The sequence below is a fragment of the Bombus fervidus genome, chromosome 9 (genome assembly GCF_041682495.2).
Source record: "Bombus fervidus isolate BK054 chromosome 9, iyBomFerv1, whole genome shotgun sequence".
Taxonomy (NCBI): domain Eukaryota; kingdom Metazoa; phylum Arthropoda; class Insecta; order Hymenoptera; family Apidae; genus Bombus; species Bombus fervidus.
In genome coordinates, this window is record NC_091525.1 from 10439207 (window position 1) to 10462617 (window position 23411).

The following is a 23411-nucleotide window of genomic DNA, read 5'->3' on the forward strand; positions in this document are numbered from 1 at the left end:
TAATAGAATCTTTTGATTCCAATACTGGGAAGATTAACGGTGAATGAAGTAAGATTGAAAAAGTGTATTTAAAAAATATATCATTTGTGTAGATTTGAATTGTTTCGAATTACACAGCGTTATACGTGGTAGATATTTAATTTTTCAAACAGCGAGTGATGTACAATTTTTTGGATTTGGAGGATGTACGATTCTAAGATTAATATTGGTGGAAGATACCTTGCGATATACTCTGACACGTATGCTTTAATATAATTTGCAATACGTAAGCTTCTTAATTCCATTTAAGGTACTATTGAAATGACGTGAATAATTTCTACGATATTACCAACATATATAAATTACAATTTCTTATACTATACCAATAATAAATAAAATTGCAAGTACCGATATTTCATACCATATTAAGCATACGATATTTTCCTCGCTATTAAAATGTCCCTTGCATTCATTTTTAAATGCATATTACCAAAATCCGTAAAATCCCCAGGCATCCCGTATGGACGAATGGAATTTTAAAGGCCATTGACGCTTTCAAGCCACCCACCACTGTAATATCGTTTTTTTTTTTTTAACTACCACACCTTAAATCACTAAAAAGAAACAAAGTATCGCTTGTCCTTTGTTTCCCTTCGTCGTGAAAGCGAGTTATTTTCGCGTGCGTTGTAAAAAGGCGAACATTATGTTCCCCTAAAGCTCGGCGATGGTGTGGAGTGGAAAAAGTCACGCGAATAAAAACGAACAATAATTGACAAAAGTTCTCGAGTCGATCGTATCTTATGGATCTAACGATCGTCCAAGGATGTTATCACCCGACATTCTCGGAACCAGAAATAAGCTCGTTACCGTTTTTACCTCCAGCTTGTCGCGTTTCGAGCTTACGTACAACGAGGCTGATTTTTTCCAAGGCCTTCTGCCGATCATCCATAGGGATCAATGATCAGGATCGTTTCTCAAATCTACTTAACTATCTTGGAGAAATTTCTAAACTTTTAGAGCGTAAAAAAATAAATTGGAGTAAATATACCAAGTAGTTTAGATTAAATCGTAAAAGTTTGATTTCCCGAGGAGACCGAGTCTTCGTCTGGCTAAATTGCGAACATTGGTAATTTTGTCAATCCGTTCGCGAAGACAGCCTATAGAAAAAACGACGTATTAACGATAAGACTCAAACCACGTGAACGAATCCATCTACATACGAAATCGACAACGTTGCTCAAGAATGTGAAGACGTTTCTGAATTCATATCGCGTCTTAACCATACAACCACGTCGACTTATCTTCGGACACCGGTAGATTTCGTCATTCTGTTGGTGAAAATACAGTCTACAAAGATGGATACTAAGAAACGTAGATTCGCGTGTTTGGCGAATGAACGCAATACTTGCTTAAATATCACACTACTATATTACGATACTATAATCTAAATCAAACCAATCACTGCGTGCTCTTATCACGGCAAATCTCCGCTACTGATATCGTATACGTTTGCTCCATTTTTCACCGCGTATCATTCATAACAGCGAGCATAGAGATTTGTAGTCAGCCCATAATCCCGATACAAGAATCTCAAGAAGTTTCTAAAGTATCATTCGGACGATCAGTATTACTCTTCAATATCTGAAGTCCTCGACATCGTATTGAAAAATAATAATAAATATAAACTTAATATAAACTGAAATATCGACAATGACATCGATCGTCTGAACGCTCCTTAAATTCATAGCGCGTTTTACCTTCGTATCGTCACACGGCCTATTGAGCCTGTAGCGTACTCGCAACAAATAAACAAATCGATAAATTCCACGAATAAATTGCTGAAAGACAAAATGGTCTTCTGTAACTTTGCATTTCTCGCAAGATATTGTGAGTGTGCGCAGCAAATCAACATCGCAGCACGGTTCCTGGGACGAATCCGCTAGCCGTTCGCCACAGCCGGGATACAAGCCAGGCAAATCCGTTACGATGATTTATCGGATGATTAATGCCGCGCAGAAACAGCGTCGTTAAATTCGGCGCTGGCCGCTGGCGCGGTCGGTAGACCGGTCGCGCTTAATTATCAATTAACCACGGCCCTCCCACGCTGCCAGGACGATCGCGATCCTCGCCAGCGCTCCGTTCCGCTTCCCTTCTTCCCAAGGGGAATCGTTTATTTCGAACGGTTCGCGCGCCAGAACAATGAGAGAATTGGGGAAGTGTGCCACGCGAAGCATACTCGTCGTCCATCGTGTCGCTGTTCCAAGGAACACACCTGGTCGATTTCAACGTGCTACACCTCCGCTCACAAGTATCGGGACACTTGCAAAAGGCGGAGCTATTCTTAGGAATGATTAGAAAAGTATTTAAGAGTCGCTATCCGGTGTCAAACTTACGTAAGGACACGCCGACTCGCGAAAGACTCGAATATTTAACGTAGGAAGCTTCGATGTACGTATCACGCGTGTTATGTAAATTAGTTCTGTAACGAGACACGGTTGTCGCGATTATATCATTCAAATATGAGACCAAACTGAGCATGTACATAGGAATTTCAATATATCTATGGCAAACGTAATTTATCATATATCGCGTCTCTGTTCGCAACAGTTGTTGCGAAAGATCGTAGAAAATGAGCCTCCCATGTGTGTTTCTCTTTGCTGCGTTTCGACGAAATTGGATATCGCGCAATTGTTTCTAACACGGGTGTCTGTTATCGAACTTCGTAAACTTCAAGCGTTTCTCGCGTTCGTTGTACGTAATTAGAAAATCATGGTTGAAAATATCCTGTTGAACAGAAGCCTTATGTTTCGAGAGTCATTTCTGAAATGCCCAAAAAATAGAAGGAAACGCGGAACGAACAGAAGAGATAGAAATAACCGAACTTGCATAACTTCCGAGAGAAACTAAAAAAACATCCGATCGAGGTTCTCCACTAGGATAATCGTGGAATCGATGTAGAGGGAAGGAGGTACTGTGCGAATCTGTTCCCCTTGCACGATAGACCGCGTGTATACGATACAAATCGACCTTATAAACGGTTTCCAAAGCGCTTATCTCACCAGCTAGAGATTTACGTGACGAGGAACAATGCACGATGGAAATATTAATCGTGGCGGGACGGGGTCGGGACCCAGGCAGCAGCCACCTAGCCATTTGTTGCTCGACTTCCTACGTGCACGGTGTGTGCCTCTCAGGAGTGCACCTACCTGAACTCTGGCTGCCCTTGTTAGCCGGTTATTATTATACCCGCTGGAACACCTACCGAGATCCTCGTGATCGATCGTGCACCAGGGGACCGCGAACGAACCAGAGTTCCTTGGTGGAACCTCTCAGAAGCAGGGCGTAGCACAGAACCGACGTGTGCTTTAGCCAGAGAAAGAGAAAGATTCCAAAGAGTTAGCGTGTTTCCTGTCTCACCACCTCCCGGACGATATTCACCTTTCTATACAGGGTGAGACCAATTATTTTGATAATCCCGAAGGTAACGATGTTACGAAAATAAGACTGTGGATATGAATATATTTTTCGGAAATTCTCAAGTATAGCATTTCTACTCTACGTTGATAGAACGTCTCTTCGATCGATAAACCTCTATCTGTTTAGCTGCGCGAAGATTCGTTAATATCTTAAGTGAAAAGTTGGTTCGGACGATGATTCGAGAAGACGGTGTGTCGTTCAACTTCTTCTCTTAGTACTTGTGTGTTTCGAAATTTCAATGATACTCTTAATCTCTTCTCTAACAATAAATTCATAGGAGAGGTGTGATACGTCGTTGAGAAGATTGATAGAAGACTTTAACAAGGGAGCTTCCAGTTACTATAAACTTCCATTCAGGAATTATCGGTCCGTTATCGTTTCTACGATCGATTTCTAACCACAGGACATTCGCGAACCTTTAATACTACAAATATCAAAAGTTTGTCGACGTAAGGTAGTTTTATAACTTCTGTTTCAAATCTCCTGCGAATGTCGCCGATTCTACGAAGAATATCTATTCTGTGTGTTTATGACACCCTCGAGAGCGTTAAATTAGAAGACCAAGCGCTCATGTTGCTCGCCTAAACCTATTTTCTCACGTTCGCCTACATTAAATCCAAGAAAGCTGTCGAAATGCTAGCAGTCAGCTGCCTCACCCTGTATATGAATCGCGTACCGTGGACTGTTCACACACGGCGGCGAAGCAGACGGTGAGACAACGATTTCTTTGGAACGTTTTGCGCTACGTTCCAAGAGAAAACCTCCTCCTAACGACAGCGAGGACTTTCGCTTCCGCGTTACATCAGACGTTACTTGAAAATTGAGTTGACTTTCATAAATATCATTAGCAGAGGCCAGCTGTCAACGTGTATCTCACGGAGAGCATCGGCATCGAGGTTTCAACGTCGTCGCGGATTAAAGTCGGAATAAATCATTCTGAAGTCGCGACAGCCACATAGTTCTTGCTATATATACGTATCCGTATATACGTATATATTTATGCATAGGTATATGTTTGTCGGTTACGATGGCGATGATGGAAGTGGTAGTGGTGGTTCTCTGTTGGGATGCAAATGAACGTTAAGAGTGCGTTCACATCATTTATCTCGGCGTCCCGGCGCACAGCCAAATACACGCCAGGTACCGTACACGCATAGAGGAAGGGGCAAGCCGAGAGTGGCCGGCAAATAAAATTATCGTGTGCGCCTAATGGTGGCACGTACGGCTTATCAAGTAGATGCCGTGTCGCCGTGCTACGTGATCGCATTATGATACTGCGATCTCGCGAACGTAAGTGCTTGCGAAATGATTGGCAATGATTAAAATGTTAGGTTACGACGTACGAAATATTGTCTGATCCAAGTTTCAATTTGAATCGGTGCTATGGTTCGCTATCGATTACACTGCAGAAGTTCGATCAGGTTGCTACTTACGTTCGTTGTTTAGGAAGACTTGTGCAAATACTGTGTTCATTCGTGACGAAGATAGTAGAATCTCGTTATCGACGAACGATCAAAATATTTGTGTGATTTTCTTACATGAATGTACGTTCGGAAACATTAATTTGAGAAGGTGGAGGGCATTCCCTATTCTTCAAATTCGTATACGTATTTTCTACACTTGAAACGTACCACGATTACAAGAATGTTTTTAAATTGCCACTTCGGAAATTATATTGTTTGATCATTGACGAACAATATATCGTTACGTATATATACCCTATATATTGTATACCCACGTACGATGCATTTACTTCGTAAAAATTGCGATTCCTGCGAAACTAAATTTCTCTCAATCTCTTCGCTATCGGCCTAATCTTCTCTCGACGCCTAATATCCAGAAATCAAAACCCCAAGGTCCCTGTCAAAAGCATCCCAGGCTTGAACCACAAAATCCACCTATTAAACGCTTAATCGAGTCTGAAAGCCATCCCCTGGTGCACCTATTCCGTGTTATTCAGGATTGTTCGCGGAACAATCGATGATTAATGATCGGTCGATCGAGTGCTGGCCGAGAACGGGGCGTGGAAGGGCGAAGAAGATACAGGGAAGAAGATTAATTAAGTTCCAGCACGGACGAAGCAGGCATTTACATCAGTTAGCCTCACTTACAAGAAACATGCAACAAGCATCCCAGATGGGCAGAGAGAAAGACAGACAGGGAAGGAGAGAGAATTTATTGCCTCGAGGATTGGGCCCTCGTGTCTTGTGAATGCGCCTTAAGGCGCGTGCTGCTGTCACCGCGACCATCTTCACGGTGACAGTCGGCACGGTAACTGTCTTCATTGGTGATTGACATCACGATCGCGGTGTGTTCCTCGTGCTTGCACGCTGCTTGCACCACGGACCGGCCTCAACGGTTACAAAAAGAGACGCGTCCGTCGTCGTTGTTCTCCTTTCGTTCCTCCTTGGCAGCTTGGGGCATCCGCCGCGCGTGCCCAACGGCCCGACAGCTTTCCTCCGGCGTATTCCGCACGCGCTTTTTTACCGGATCGCGCGATCCAGCACTCGCTGGAGTAACTCGGCGATAAATAAAAAGAAGGTGCCGAGATACCTTCGGCGAGATTTATTTCGCGATGATGGATGTGCTGGGTGAAGATCTTCCTCTTAGCTGCGACAATGTTAAGCTAAAAATTAGTTAAAATGGCATTTACCCTTTATCCTGTCAACTGTTTACCCTGTTCAACCCTTATCCAAACCGTGGTTGGAGATTAACTTTTACCCTTTACCTTATCCTTCGTACCATCTTTCGGCGAGTTAGCACTCGCACCTACTAAGCTATTTTTCCAAGTTGCGTCGTTGGATTTTCGTTGGTTACAAGCGATCGTCGATTGCTTAAACTATTTCTAAAAGCTCGATGATTGCTTTATAATCGTATTGCGTTGCAACGCGACAATTGCGTGCAAACTAAAAGTTCTCGAGTTGAACACGGACAGAAATAAAGTCTACCGGGTATATCAGTCGGACGTCTATCTATCCCGCGGTATACCAACAGAATGTTGCTTGGAAGATGTGGATAAAACTAGATATTGATAGCGAAGTTGACCCTTGTCTTGGCAATTGGATCGATATATCGTATGAAAATAAAATTGTAGGGGAAGATAGTAGGTATTAAAGGTTCAATACATTTACGTGCATGATTTGTAACCAGGGCACGAGCGTAAATTAAGTCTGGATTAGGATATTAAAATACCGGTTCGAATATTAAACTCGGTAAGAGAAAAGTTTCTGATAGCTTGATTCAAGGTACGAGTAAAACCTGGATTAGGATATTAAGATATCTCCTGGGGTATTAGGCTTAAGAAAGTAAATCGTTATTAATGTGTAAAGGCGTCCAGGTAGTTAAGAATCTGGATTTGAATTCTGGTCTTGTTTTCCATTGCGCCTCTTCGATATTTAACATCTATGTGTACCGTGTAATATAAAATACGGATACACTTTCGTAAGCTGTTTCATTATTTCGATATCAAATGAATTTCTAACATGATTACCATATTAAGAATATAAAAAAATTGGAGAGATACTTCGGAAGTAAAAGTCGGGGAAAGATATCGAATATCGAACGTCGTAGATCGAATATAACAATAAAAGAAATACTTCGTGCAAAGTGAGTCACTCTTTTTCAGTGAAATATTTTAAAATTTTGACACACCTGCAGGTATTAAAATCGTCGCGAGAAGAAAGTGCGACGTGAAAACGGTCTACGTCTTGTTATTGCAGCCGATGCAGAAGTCACGGAGGAGAAACCGCGATCACCTCCACGCGGTTAGGATCCGTTCAACTCCTGCAGGGAAAACAGGGTCGTGGTTTTAAGATGGCCGTCTGTGGACCGCGAAGGTGTGCATACTAAATCGAAACTGCCCACCATGTTAAAACCGTATTCGTTGTTGAACGTACGAGACGGTCAAAGGTAATCAAAGGCGCAAGTGTCGTCATCAACCCCTTCGCCTTATGATTCCTTCGGCGGTACTAAAGTTAGCTACTTAACTATTTCTTTATTGACTAAACGAGTGTTGCTCGTTCATCGTTAAAGCATCGTGTCGAATATAATACCGAAATAGTATACGTAATTCGTATTTCGTAATTTTGAGTCTTGAGTTTTAATTGAAATCAATGAATTCTTTTCGCCAATTTATTAAACACCACGAAGAGAACATTTTCTATTTTTCTCAGCAAGTTAACGCATCATCGAGTGGTTATAATTCAGTGCATGTTTGCGAATCGTGCTTAGTCAAAGTCGTCGAGTTAGTCAAAAATTTGTAGCGGTACTCGACGGTAAACTTTCAAACGGTTTCTGTCCCGTGACTCACTACACAAAGACCCTATCCTTCGGATAAGATAATTGTCAGATGTCGAAAAATCTTTATGGTATATTTTCAATAGCCTAAGGACCCGCTGTATATCTTAAAATTTCTCTACCTGAGGTTCTTCAAACGAACAAATAGTCTTTGTCTCAACTGTCCCTAAATCTATCACCTACCACGGAAAGATTCGGAAAATCTGCTTCTCTCATGTACAATGCTCCCCACTAGCAACTTTCTCTCGAGGTTGGTTAGCATCCTTCTTCAACCACCAACATAGAAATTAAACAATTAACAGCAACGCCCATTTCCCTCACTTTCCTAACAAAGGCTTTCCTCGACAAATCCGATGATCTCGTATCCTTAGACACACCATCATAGTTTTCCTCTACAGCATTATCGTGACGGAAGGTCAGTCGTTAGACGTCAGTCAGAGTCGATACTTGGTAGTTAGCAGTAATAGTTGACCCGAGTTCCTCGACATCTTAAGCAATCAGCATCCGAACTTGTATCGCGCATCATAATCTATGCATCTAATCTAATGCATCACTGCATGCGCATAATCCCAAAGTTTCATCAAGCTCGAAACTTGTATTGTACTTTACAAGAATTTAACATTCGACGCTAACCGAACAGAAGCCTTATCCAACTACTCTTTCGCTCTAATCTATCAAATATTAACCATAATCTCTTATCATACCTCGATAGTCCATATCGATTCTTAGAACAAACAGATTTTGTCGATGCACGATCTAACCCACGCAAAGCGTATTTAAACTCCATCAGGAGGACCAAGAAACATTCGACCACCCCTGTTCTCGGAACACAGAATCGCGTTAAGGTCATTGACCAAATTGTAAATTAATGGACCCCATGACGCTTTATCTGGCCTTCGACCGCTCGATATCAGGTAAATACTAAATACGCTGGAACACGCTTCGCTCCGCTCGACACTCCCATCTAGATCGTTAAATCGATATTCGCTAGCCAACTCTCCATAGGTCGAAAACAGACAATTTGGAAGATTAGAGCGCGTTTGGTGAACAGCTTATGCGCGCTTTAACCGCTTATGTTTTGTTAACTTCACCCGTAAAGTTCCCAACGGAAAACACCGATCCTGTTCTTCCACTGTTGGATTTTACGCGCCAGATACTAGAAAAGCTAGCTGGCTATCCGTGGCTGTATCTACAGCCAGCAATGAATGGACGCGTTGCGTTGCAGCCGGATAATTGGAAAGATTATACCGCGGCTCGCAGCGATACACTCTAGCGCGCGCGCCACTAGCGTCTTTTAAGCCCGATTCACACTTCATCGGTTGCACGTCGATATTTAAGGAACTCTGTGAAAATGAGAATCGTACAGAATAAACTTTTCGTATCTTACTTAATTTCTGTCATGCGACCGAGAGTTTCCTTATTGAAAGAATTTTTAACTTAAGGAAACTGTCGTTGACCTTCAACTGGTCAACTAATTTACTAATTAATCAACATTGGACCACTAGGAGCTATAAAATAACCTAGTTTAGGTTTAGATTATTTAATATTGATAGTTTTAATTTCATTTCATTTTATTTCTAGACTATCACAATTATTTATTTATTTATTATAGTCGTCTATGACCAAACGATACTATTTCATTCTATCGACACATCGAACATGGTGTTTTGATCGCATCAATGGGTAGAAAGTGTACGCGTTTTAAGTTGAAATTACTCAAAAACCGACCATTGATTATTGACGTTGTTTAAATAATTACAATACATAGAAGAAGAACGACGAATAGAACCATTGTGTTTCATTTTTATTCTATATTTCTCGTCTTTCGTATACACACGTTTTTTTAAGCGTGAACTGGGCTTCATACTGGCGGCCTGGGGTCGCTATCTTCAACGAGTCGCAGTTAAAAAGCTACTAGCAGATAGGCCTACCGAAACGTTACACCAAGTGTGGCGTAATCGTGAATTTTTCTCCCTATTTCGAGATTCCGTAGGACGAAGAGAATGCTCGATGCGGTTTAATTTGTTGACGCGAAGCGTTGTTCGATATGGAGATAATTGACCACGTTGGTTGTGTTCTGACATTTCTGTTAAGTGCTGTTAGTGCTAAAGCGTAGCCTCGCGTTTATTGTCTAAACTCTAAAGGGATATTTAGTAGCTGCGTTGCAAAGGTTAAACGTAGCTACAATCTGAGCATGGACCGATTCTGAGTAGGAAACAGCGCGTGCTTTGAAATTAGTTTTCAAATTAAGCGTTTGTTATCGGTAAAGTTCGTAGTGGACAATTAAAGGTAATCTGAAACCTGACAAGTAGGGTTGTAAATTGTAACGGAACTTCTTGAGTTTACGAAGAAGTTTTAATGATATCGAGTCAAAAGGGTTAACGCAACGTGTTTTTAATGGATCAAAGCAAGAAACGGATAAGTGTAATTCGATATTCGAAGACAACAAGAGAAAAGCTAAAAATTCGTTGAATTTAAACTTGGAAATACAGCAGCGAAGTGACAGAAAATTGATAAATACTTCAACATATCTTTGCACAAAGATTTCCTATTATACTAGTTTAATAATTCCAATATCTCCACGATATTTCCATAATCCTTTCAACTGACAATACATTAAGTCGTAAACGACACTGCGTTCAAAGAGTGAACTCGCATCAAACCGCGCGAATATTTTTTACCTCCGCGTTACAAGACTAAGAAATAGATACTAACGAATATTATACAAACTATATTTGACAAACAATCATCCATAAATATCCCTGAAAATTATCCACTGCCCATCGAGTGTCACACGCCAAATTCAATTCCAATTCAAAGATCGATAATACCTAAGTATTATACGGTATTATGCAAAGTATATCTACTCGACGAACAATCATCCATAAATATCCTTGAAAATTATGAACAATCTGAAATGATGCATTGGATCACGTACAAAGTGGACGTCGAAGACCAAATCGGACTTCCACTGGCGGTGCAACGACCAGCGTCCGTAAGAACAGGATCTACGGAGATCGATATCGATGTGGATCAGTGTGGCAGTGGTGCGCGATCAGCTCGCGACTGTACACGGGACAGATCGTTAAATCCGCTATCCGACAGCTATACTTTAGCTCGTTCGCGCCGATATATCGCGCTGGTTAGAAAATCCCATTGTGTATAATACGCAGCTTGGTCTAATCTTACTCGTATTTTCCTTTTGTATAGGGGCTCATTAAGCTGGACCAAGCTACGGATTTTGTCAGCCAGTTCTTTTTTCACGTTGCTTGCGTCGAATAAATTTTCTTCGTTAGTTGCAGCAAGATACAATGGAGACAAAGTGTGTATATCTCAGAAGAAATTTCGTAAGAGGGTAGGAGAGAATTTATTGGCCAGCTAGTAAATAAAATTGCGTGCGTGCTGGTTCTTGTTAGCGGGTTTTGGGCCGTGCCAATAATCAACAACCCGTACAACGCTTTTTGATCGAGTGTACCGATACTTTTGTTAGGAAATGGCGCAATATAAAACTGCTTACGTGTAGTGTCTACGAAAAACGAACTCCTACGAAATGGTAAGGAATTTAGTACGGTTGGGTCCGATTAATTGATATGTAAATGCTGTGATACGTGCAATTTTGGCAGCTACTAATTTCCGCGTGTGTTTAATACAACTTTCAACGTGTAAATGTAATGTAAAATTTATATCGAGGAAAGATACAGAATGGCACAATGATCGAGTATCTTTTGGTTAGCGTTCGTTACGTAAATACAAACATCGATCAATTTTATGCTAACTACTTTTAAAGATCTGTCGCTGTTCTCATCTGAACTGAAGAAGATTTATAACGTAGAATATATTATATTATTTAAGAGATACTTTCTTTTAATTATATCATTGAATTACAAATTATATTACTTGGAGATACATAAGGCAACCAGTATGCAAAAATTCTCCTTGCTTAAAACAGGCTAAACATAGGAAATCCTAATTTATTACATTCCCAAAACTATACTTCTCCAACAAATCCGATTTACATTCTCCACAAAGTGCCTCCAAACGAACTCATCGCTAGACTGTGGATTTTTACGCGATCTCGTGTGTTTATAAACATACCGGAACTTAAACAGAGAGTCGTTCTATCTAAATATATTCCACCTATTATATAACGAGCGTTCTGCTACGAATATTTTATACATTTCCAAGATTTGGACCTGAGCGAAAAATATCGAGCCAAATCGACGCAGCTTGTTCCAAAGTATCGATCGATTCAAATAATTCCGTATCATCCATAGCGATCTAACATGTTACATTCAAATTATATTTACTATATATCGACGATATATCGTTGTTCGGTACTGAAGCAGTTAAATCTCCCACAAATACATAAACATACGCAGTCTACTTTATAGCGTTTCACGTTATAAGACCGTCCGATCCGATGGAACGCAGCGAGTCTCACAGCGATGCTTATACGATCGGCGGTAGAATCGAGCGGCACGCTATCGTAGAAAGTGATCAAATTTTCACGACGAGCGGAGGACGCGTCATCGCCAATAAATCGTGCGACCGATCGATAATGATCGTCAGATCGGAGCGGACGATAGAGTGGCGGTCGAACAGATCGATCGGCAGCAGCACGAGACCGGCTGGTAAGCGCGTACATACAAATCGGTGGCACGGCTTCCTGTATCGTATTATTTATCGAATCTATGCGGTAACGGTGCATGCGTCCTCGCGCGCGTTCCCCTGGTGCAACGTTCTCTGCCATTGTTTACACCGCGTCGCGTTGCATCAGCTGCACCGAGTCGAAACGCCGTCCCACCAATGCGCGAAACGCTGTACAACGCAAATAGATTCGCGTTACGAAACGGCCAGCGCATCGGTGTTTGCCTCTTTGCAGGAGAATTCTTCGGAAGCATTCCTGGTGTTAATCCTTCGAGCACCGTGTCTTTCTTTGTATTGGAAAAAGAATGACATGATATTGCAAAGTAATACAGTTGGAAAAGAAAGATGAATATTCAACTGCGAAAGTATACGACGAGATCATGCTCTTTTCTTTTGTGGTTGCTTCTAGATAGTTGCAAATTGCAGCTATTTAGGAAAATCAGAATGCAAAGACACGCTTTGGTGTTTGGAGCAGCTACCAGCGGTGCAACGTCTAATGGTAAGTGAAAATTGATCTTACGAAGATTGTATATTACTGAAGTTTCATATTCGTACCATTTTTGTTTCTTTTTTCGTTCAATCAAAGACACTTAACGATCTTCAATCTTTAAACTTGATGAGTTTTCAGGTTATTAAGTTTCGCTGTTTGTCTCTTAGGAGGAAAGTCGTCCAGAAATGTTCCTACAGTTAATCCTTCGAGTACCTTGCTATCTTAGTTAGAGAATGTTCTATTTACGAAGACTGAAGAAACTGAAGAAAATTTCAGTTACATATTCGTACAAATTTTGTTTCTTTTTTCATCCAATTTCAAATATTTAACAAGCTTAAATAAATCTTCAATGTTGATAGATTTCAGGATTCTGAGGTTTCGATGTGTGGGACGTTCAGAAACCACATAGACCAATTTCGTAAATTGGAAAATACGAAAGATGGATGATTTATTAAATTTACCTTGGAATTAACTATCATTTACGTCGTCTTGCAAAGAGCGAATCTGTGGAAGTGAATCGATTGTTCTCCAGAGCTGAATATCAATCGCCTGACTCGTGTAGCAAAATTAGGACATTCGTGAAGAGCGGAGTTGACCAGTTTGGCTTTTGACAAACTCGCGCATCTCTTAAAAATCTTCCAACACTTGAAACTCTTTTAATGTTTAACGCTTGATGCGGGTCGTTAATTAAAACTCCTCTAAAACGTTAACAACCTCTCAATTGTTATTTAACTTTCTCTACTGTTACAGCAAGTGTAATAATCGTCTGAAAACTCGAGCGGGGGCGGACATGTATGTTGCACCAGAACCTTAAAAAACCTCAAAAATCTCTCAATGCATGAAAACCAACAAGACGGAAGACTCGAAGAAAAAGAAAGCCAAGGGAGCACCGTGAATGGATGTTCGAAATTCCATGAATGGATCACGAAATATCAGGAGGGAGTGTTCTTCGTCGGTGGGTTAAGCTGGCCGGTGCTCCAAATATTCTTAGCTACGAATCCAAGGACTAATCCCGAACGGTCAGGTATGCCATCTTGGCCCACGGTTCGCAGCCTTTTAAGCGACAGGTGCAAACATTTGGGGGGCAGCGCAAAAAAGGAAGCCAGTAATTGTAAGCCCCGGGTAGAAAAACCAGTTTGCTAAAAACAACCTGGCCTCTCGATCGTGTCTTGTTGCGGGGCTACCGAATAAGCCGGGACGAGTCAGTGTACCGTGCGTACGAGCATCGTATAAGGAATATGTTGGATTCCTTTTGCAGTCTAGAAAATATATACCCGCGCTCCTCCACGCTCGTTCCTCTCTTTTTCCACCCCTTTTTCTCGTTTCTTTCCTTTTTCCTCTTAATCTTTTCTTTTTCTTTTAATCGGCTGAAAGGACGCGTTCACCAGATTTCACGGGCTCGTGTATGATTTTCATCTTTGTAAAGTGGAACGAGAACGCGTTCGAAGAGACAACTACTACTTTGTAGGCTTTCGTAGTTTTTCTATGTCGAAGTTAGATAATTTCCAGTCAAGTAGATATTATTTATTTGATAAATAAATAAGCAAGATTAAGTAAGCTTTGATAAAGTTACACCATCGAAAGCAATGTATCGTAGAGTTTACGCTACGATGGATATTATAAAGCGGACTATTTCGTTACAAGAGTCACTGTAAGTGCTATTACTTCGAGTTTGTATCTTAACACAAATATACTATTAGCAAACGTAAGATTAAAAAATTACTAACTTGAAGCTTCGATAATTCTACTGTATTCCTCTGGTATCGATATCCTTCAGACCTATAGAGAAACAGCAAAACCTTCTCATTTTTGTAACCATACAATAAGAAATCTAATATATTATTTAAAATACAGCGAAATATCTTGGGAAATTGTTCCAAATTATTAAGAATATATCCGACAGAAAATATCCGCGGAATCCATAGAAAAAATAGATCGTATTACGAGAATCACAATCTAAAAACAAACCTTCTCAAACTCTCGCATACCGATTCCCAAAAAACGAAGAAAGTTTAAGCTTACGTAACATATTATTTCAAGGATAAAAAGGATACAACCGTGAGAAATTATTTCATTCATCAAGATAACGATCTGCGAACTTTCTCGAACCGTCTCGCACGAATTCCCCAAAATACAACGAAAGGAGTTCAACGACCGAGCGAAACGACCGATCAACGAGATCAATCGAAACCCACTAACGGTACCCGTCTCCGTTCCGTCTCCAAATCTTCGCTATAAAAACAACCGTGAAGAAAAAAGAACGAACGAAAACAAAAACAAAAAAAAAAAAAGAAAAAAGCAACAGAGAGAAGGAAGACGAAGAGTGAAAGACCATCGCCAACACCTTTGAAACATCGGAACGGACATTCCGAAAGGCGCACGACATCCGAAAAAGGGGCGGCTGGCAGAGGCAGGCGCGGTGTCATCGACTCCGGAGGATCGACGACGCAATCGATGCGTCGTCGCTCGTTTGAACCGGCCTGACCTTACTTAACCCAAATCTCCGCGGAATCGGCCGGTTTCAGGTCGATCGTCCCCCCAGACCTGACCTCCCTTAACCCGATTCTTCTAGAATACGGTAACGAATCCGCACGCGAAACACGTCGAAGCGGAAATCCTACGACAAGGCCCGTTATCCGTGGTATTTGAATTGAATAACGATCGCCTTTAAATTCGAATCTAGGCGACCGTGGCTACGAGCTCGCGCGTGCGCATTGTGACTTTCATGTACACACGGTTACGTGTACCGACGTAGGAGAAGCCGAGTGGCTAAGCCACGTTCGCGGAACGGCGTGTTCACCTGTCGCTGGTAGAGCGGAATCCTCATTGGGATTCCGCCATGCGGTCTTTTTCTGTTACAGAAGAGCCGAGAGAGGGACCATTGTTCTCGACATCGTAAATTATTGCCACCGGTCGCGAATCGAGGCAGAGCTTTAAAAACCATGCATAAATCATCCTGCTATTAGAAGGTGAGGCTGGGACCGTCGTTGTTTAGTGCTTGGCCCATTATATGGATAATATCGGTGTAGGGTTTCAGCGGAGCAAATGGGGCAGATTCGTGTAACCGGAGAAGGAATTTCGGAATTGGGTGTACGCCAGATGGAATTTTAGTTATGGCGAGGAAATTGTGGGAAATCTGTGAGGGAATTCGGTATGCGATGCGCCGGCATATCGGTTCGGATAGAGCGAGGAGAATTTGCTTTTTAAATTCTACAGATTACAGCCTGAATATCGAGACCTTTTCAAACATTACGAACAATTATAAAGGACAGTATTTCTGTATTCAGTATTTAAGTGGGAACATATATAATGCAAGAAGATAAAACAAACTTCTCTGTATATTTTACAAAGAGCAATCGGATTCCCAAGAATATATCGTTGTAAATATTCGAAATTTCTGTGGACAATTATAAATTGATCCTCTCCGCTGTAGCTGTTACTTTTCCATCAATCTATCCAAAGAGATACAAACGCGAGGAAGAATCGAGGAGAGAACAGCAGAGTGAAATACGTCAAACTTAATCCCAACAAAGAGCGTGAAACGGCGAGCAAAAAAACCAGAGACCGATCGTCGTGATCGTCCCATTGCAACCTCTAATCGCTTGAAAATCGCGGTAATCGATCGATGACTTCTCTGTTGAACAATGAACTCGAGTTTCCCCGGGGAGAAACGTTCGCGATAGAATCAGCGACGACTTCATCAAGAACAGAGGTGCTCTGTTTGTGTCGGCGAATTCCAGGACGAGGAACGTACGAACAGAAAGCTAGGCTAAATGAAAAGCAGCGTATCGCGAGACGCGGAGTTTGTCCAGCAAGCAAATGATTCATCGTGACTTTCACAATGAACGCGACGCGAGACCAGCCAAGGGGAGAAAGGAAAGAAGGAGCGAGGAGGACGAAGGAAGAAAAAGCGTGTTCTGCGCGCTTTGGCCCGCGAACGTCTCGCGGTGCTGAAATAGTCGATGTTTACAGGCGTCGACGGAAGATAAATATAAAAGGCGCCGATGCCATGCGCCGTCGCGAAAAAATGCAAAAGGAAACGCAAGCACGGGGAACGCGTTTACCCTAACCGTTGCGAGATGTTTCTATGCAAGACGAAACAGACTTTCGAGTAGAATGTGGACTTCTGTTGGTCGTCGTTGGTCCTCGACGCTGATCGACAACGATGTTCGGTCATCGGTGTCGATGACTACTAACCTAGACGACTTGGACAACCGCGTCCATGTGTTTCGTTCTTTTCGTGCTTCTTCGGAGGATGGCGAGTAAATTAGGGTTCGGGGTGATTAACCTTGGAATTTGGAATGTTATTTGGGATTAAAAAAGTTAAGAGTCGAGTGACGGTCTCACATCCGACGATAACACATCCGACGATGACATCCGATGTCATTACGTGTCTGTTTTTATCAGAAGTCAATATTGATCACGTATCAAAGTTGAAGTGGATATATGCGTATGTACGTATAGGTTAAACGATAACTAAAACGACACGATCTATATCGTATTTGAGTCAAATAAGAAGATCACGCTGTATATACAGAGCTCGTGCTTCATGTGTTATATTAATTCAAACAAATTAATCCTTTCTCGCGAACTACGGATGTTTATGTATCGTATTATACGTTGATTAATTTAAACTTCCTGTAAGTATTGCGCTTTAATATTTATAACTTATGTAATATATAATACAAAAATTTGACGAATATATATGACGTTCGATAACATACAATGTATAAATAAAACAAAAAATTGAATATGAACTCGCATATTTCCCCCGATTTATTCATAACCCTTCTTCCCCATCTTCAAACCCTTCAAACCTATCGAATACAATTTCTTTCAAACCTATGTCATTTTTTACGAAACACCCTTTAACTAGAACGAGACTGTCTAAAAAATGTTAGCAAATTCACGGTGGAATTTGACAAAAACCGCGACGCTGGCAAGACAGCAACATGAAACAGAAATCAAAGAGCGACGATCCCGTTGTAACCGTGGATAATTTACAACCGGCCACGAGGACTGGGCATAACTCACGCGGGCAAATCAGTCTGTCAAATAAACGTACGGCCGTAAATGTACATTTTCACCGCGTTCGCGTCCGAGTGAGATTTTAACGCCAATCTATGTCGTGTATCCATCAATAATCCCGCGGGATCATTAGGCGCTGACTTTTTCCGCTGTCGATCGCAGACGAAAAAAAATCTTCGTGATAATTTGCGATCGACCAGGTACGTTCGTTAAGCTCTATGTCCACCTTCCGAGATATCGAAATACGAGCTTTTCTCTCTCCCTCTCTCTCTCGTTTCCCGTGTTAGAGAAATTGACCGCTGCGTGTTGATTTCCTGCTTTTTTCGTGATCAGTAAAAACGTTAACGAGTTAAGTGAATTGAATTGTGGAATTTGAAACGGAAAATTTGTAGTCGTTGTAAAGACAGTATACGTAGCTTTTACTTTGGTTTTGAAATTAACCCCAAGAATTTTGCTAGGCATGGAATAACTTTTTGGAGAAGTTTTAAATTTTGCATTGTTACGTGTGTGTATGTGAGAAAGGAAGAGAGAGAGCTGAATATTTATTTAGAATAGCAGTGTAATCTTGTTTGAAGACTTAAATAAACACTAGCTATTCGCTCAGTTTGATGTAAAATATTGAACTATTGTACATAATTTGTGTTTAGCGAACCTCATTCGCGCATTGCAAAGTTACAGTTCGCATTAAATTTCAGTAAAAATATATTATTTATAACCCAAACATTAATACGTAATGACGATTCATTTAAATCACAATAATGAAGCTTCCATGAAAATGTAAAATTATTTCGATATTTTACATTTACGCAAGTTACATCTATTGTCATATGGAATCATATTGTGTAAAAACTAACTTCATTCACTGAATCCTACGCAATTCTAAACACAAGCTCCTCGAACAAACAAAAATTCGTCGAACTGCTCTGAAAGTGGAACGAACGTTTAAAAACGACAAACAACTTACCTCGCACCTGGAAGTGTCCAGTATCTCCACCTCGGTACTAACGTTATCGATGGTAACGCTGTGCCGGTACAGGAAATCTGTAACAGAGAGAACGAGATTACGCTGACTCGCCTTGATGAATGATAGCACCGGGGCGTTCCTGAATATCCCTATCGCCGCGTTTCGTCTACAGGGTTAGCGAGAGGATTCTAAAGCCAGGGAAGACGTACGAGCTCGTTCGCCACGAATAATGAAATCGATCCGTCAGTCCTCTTCGAGGATCGAAAGAGAGAAAGAGAGAGAGAGGAAGAGACTTTACGCTGGTTAGCGAACGAGTAATCGTCGGATCTAGCCTAGCGTCCTTGGTCGGTTGATCTATGAAACGATAAATGAAACTGAACACCAAGAGAAAGAGAGATCGATCATGAGTGGCACTAGACCCTGGTATTAATGCTAGCGAGAACCGAGAAGCTGCTGGACTAAATCCCTGTTAATTCTTGAAATCGTTCCTGTTTCATCTTCGATCCTGGTTCTGCGGCTGAGCCAGGTGGTGATTTACGCCTGTTATTTGTTCGCTGTCCTCAAGCGCCATAGACAGAACTTTCTAGCAAACTGATCGACCAAATGGAGGAAATTGAAAATCGTGATTAATCAAAGACAGGTAAAAAACTAGGTGAGACACGCAGGCAAGCGTTTCGAGATCGACCGCGAGGATATCTGGAACGATAGGCTTCGTTAAAACTTTGAACTTAAAATTTTTGATACTACGACTGTCGGAATGTAGGGTAAGTAGTTTGATAATTGGTACTTTTATGTTGGTCTGCGCGAGTGGTTTAGTAGTTTGGATCTATTTGAACGTAAAATAAGTAGTTTAAGAAACCGTTAACACGCTTGTGCAGTACACTGTTGTTCCATTAGAAACACAAGAGCTTAATGTCTTTTATTATACGATGCTATTAGTACGCGTTTAATAGGTATTATCAGACAGGATTTTAAGATAACCGTAGCTTAACGAAATATTCACATCAATAAAATATATAAATCAAATTCGTATAATAATCCTCGTAAAAAGTTTTCATCAAGTTCTAGAGATTACAGAAATCTTATAAATTACCAATAGAACAGTTAATATCTAAATGTGATTCCATGTGAAAGTTCGACGAACAAGAACGACGAAATTTATGAAACATTCTAAAACATCGTTATGATTGCGATTGAGAAAGAGAATTCGAAGACGATCTGTTTAATATTTTGTCCACGTTTCTTCTATATTTTAGCTCATTTCTTCTATCTTCGAGGTATCTGTTTGCATCTCTACAGATGTTATTCTAACTACACAAATAGAGAAAATCGGAATTGATGATTAATTCAAAGCAAAATAAGAAACTTGACTTTAGGTAGAAGAATCCCACGCGCTCGTTAGCCAAACTACGTTGTTCTTACATGCAGCAACTGTGAATATCGAACAGAGATTTTCCCGCGAATAGAAAACGCGGCTAATGCGCGAAAGTCTCGGACCAGTTACTAACGACAATTCCGATTTGACGCGCTGACGCCGGGCGTCGCGCCGCTCTGTCATTACGCCGCTCACTGACAATGACGCGTTGACTTTCGCCATCGAGTCACGATGCAAGTCCTTAACATCCTTCGAAAAATCCATTTTCAAATCGTGACACTCGTTAAGCAGAATCTATTTATACGAGAAGATTCTTCAATGATTCGAGTGAGTAGTTAATTAACTGATAATTACGGTTTCTGTATTATTTATAATTGTAAAATGGCTAACTGATAACTATAACTAGCTTCTTTTTGATATTATTCTAATATTATCGTGGATTGTTTCGAGTCCTTTCTCGGGTTTAAATTTTTGTGTAAAAAACAAAAATTCAATATAAAGTGTATCGACAATCTCTGGTCTTACGATTTGTTTCGCGGTTAACATTGTTAATTTCAATTATTTGCTTTCGAAAATCACTAGTTGTAAGATACCACTGTAAGTAATTTAAATGTTAAAATAATTTTTAGTTTCACGAATTCAGATAAGATTTAATAATACTTGATCGTAATTTTAATTTTCATAATCTTTATGCATCGTAATTTATAATTCCACCAGCTGAAATATGACAAGCAGTTCTACTAAATATCAAACTATACGAGCAGACTTCCTCTTATTTCTACAAAAAAAAAAAAAAAAAAAAAAGAAGAGGAAGCTTCAACTTCATCAGGAAATCTTCTACAACCTTTAAACGAAATTAATAAATTAATATTCGCTACGTGAGAAGGAAACGTGTATTTTCTCGCGAAAGAAACGCGAGGCTGCACCGAGCACAGTAGCTCTGGCAAGGCGGATACAATAAATAAACGATAAACGAACTCATAAACACCTCGTTGGGAACGATGTCGAAACATTGAACGCGCGGAAACAAGCAAATAAGGATGCTCGTTGCATTAGCGGCCGTTACGCTCGAGAAAGTTTTATTGCCGGACAATGCCGATAGGGAAGCGATTGGACCAAGTGGAGCGGTGGAAAATTTATTGCCATCGCGCGGAAAAATGTTCACGGGATGCCAGATCGAAGAATTTCAGTAATCGAAACTCTTTAAAACGATATCACTTAGAGATTCGTTCGATTGCCTCGCTCGCTTAAACACCATTCGCGTATCGATGAATCGGATAAATTTTTTTTTCTAATACACGATTACTAGACGTCAATTGCTACAACGTTAGATCAAACGATAATAGAGAAAAAATGTTGAAACATTATAAATGGATATTATTGGGAAGATGAAATCTGTTTTTAATCCTTTTAATCGTAACCTTAATTAATTCTAATTTTTTATGCCCTGATGGTACATTCAAGCGTATCATTTGTATTAGAATGTTAACACGAGTCGAGTATATTTAGAACACCTAGACGTGCAGATAAATTGGTTAAAAAAGGTATTTCTACGTACCATTACTCTGCAATGAAACGTTTCTTATCAGGTGCCACATTTCATTTTGATAGCATCAAATTCTTGTACAGAAAAACTTCGTTTATCCACGCCACGTTTATACGAATAACTTAAATTATTTAGCATGTGCCAAATTAGACGAACGAGATATTATTCAGTTATGTCAACTCACTACCGCGTCTCTGTTAGCCAAACTACGTTTCAGCATACTTTCAGTTGTACTGTTATACGAACGCCTATTCCGAACTCGTACGCGTTCGATAAGCAACTGAGTGTTTGGACCGAAATTGTTGTTCGACCTCAGGTGTCCGACCGTTGGTTTATATTATCGGAATTAATAGGAGCAGTTAGTGGGGATAGCTGTTATTATTGGAGCTCGTCGAGCATGTTCGCAAAAACAAAGCTCTAGTGTAAACACACGAAAGTACCAAATGATTTGAAATTTAATATACCTGTACCTTAACTAATTAATTCGTATATACAGGTTATAACAGAACATGCGAGGCCCACTTCGAGAGTTGATTGTACGTTTAGAAACAATGAAAAAAATTCGTATAAAATATATATTCTATCTGGCTTCGTTTATGAGATATGACAAATTTTAAACGGACGAAATTCTATCGAAAATGTTGAAATATTAAGGTTTACAATTGAACAAGCTTTTCAACAAATTTGTTAAATATCTGGAGCCATCCAGAATGACGCAAGTGATCATTTTTATCATCTTCCGTGCAGGTAATTAGATGAGACAAAATCAAAACAGGACATTATATCTCACAAACGAAGACGGATAGAATATGTATCTGTATGTACTTCTCCCATTATTTTTAAATTGCACAATCAGCTCAGACCTTAAAGTGAGTCTCGCGTGTTCTGTTACAATCTGTATAAATGTTATAAACAATTTTTGCAACCTTAAAAATGCATGTAAAGACTTCTAAAATATTCCAAGTATAATGCTTGTTATAATATTTAATGTATAATAAGTGAGACCATCTCCTACCTAAATTCCATTTTTATTTATATTCATAAAGATATGGATAAAAATAATAAATACGTAAACGAATAGAACGATGAATATGAATAAAAATATGCATAAATATCCACGGCCCGCTCATAAAAATCTAGATCTGCATAAACATGCCCACTCTACTCGCCACAAAAATCTCACGATCGATTGGATAACATACAAAGATTCTTTTATCCGCGGAAAAATCGCATTCGGCGATCGGATCGGCCGGTAGTCGCGTGCGATCGTAGATTTTCTCCTGGCGCGGGCGCGCGTCACGCGTGAGACGAATCGAAAATACGCCTGGTGATTCCCGCGGTCCCTTTCGCGTGCACTTTCGTTCGTACACGCTGGAAGATCACTTTTCCGAAGAAACGCCCTCGAACGGTGAAAGCAGCGCGTGGGTCAGTCGATTATTTCCTCGAGGGCGCCGCGTGTGGGTGATGACGCGACGAAAAAAAGATCGCCAGACTTTAATAGAAACTTAATTTCGCGTCTGCCAATCGCGTCTTCCGCGTCTATCGGGTGAAACGTGGCGAATTGCGGCACCAGACGGTGCGTATTATCAGTTTCACCGGAGTCGAGGCT

The 23411-nt window shown here is 40.6% G+C and overlaps 1 protein-coding gene across 3 annotated transcripts in view; it reads right to left on the reverse strand.

Annotated features, from left to right (window-relative positions):
- Nucleotides 1–23411, reverse strand: part of LOC139990713 (ras-related and estrogen-regulated growth inhibitor) — an 85029-nt gene that overhangs the window by 34211 nt on the left and 27407 nt on the right. For all 3 annotated transcript variants that reach the window (XM_072010178.1, XM_072010176.1, XM_072010177.1), the window contains one exon: nt 18882–18958. In XM_072010178.1, coding sequence (XP_071866279.1) covers nt 18882–18958 — 77 coding nt within the window. The remainder of the gene's footprint in view (nt 1–18881; nt 18959–23411) is intronic.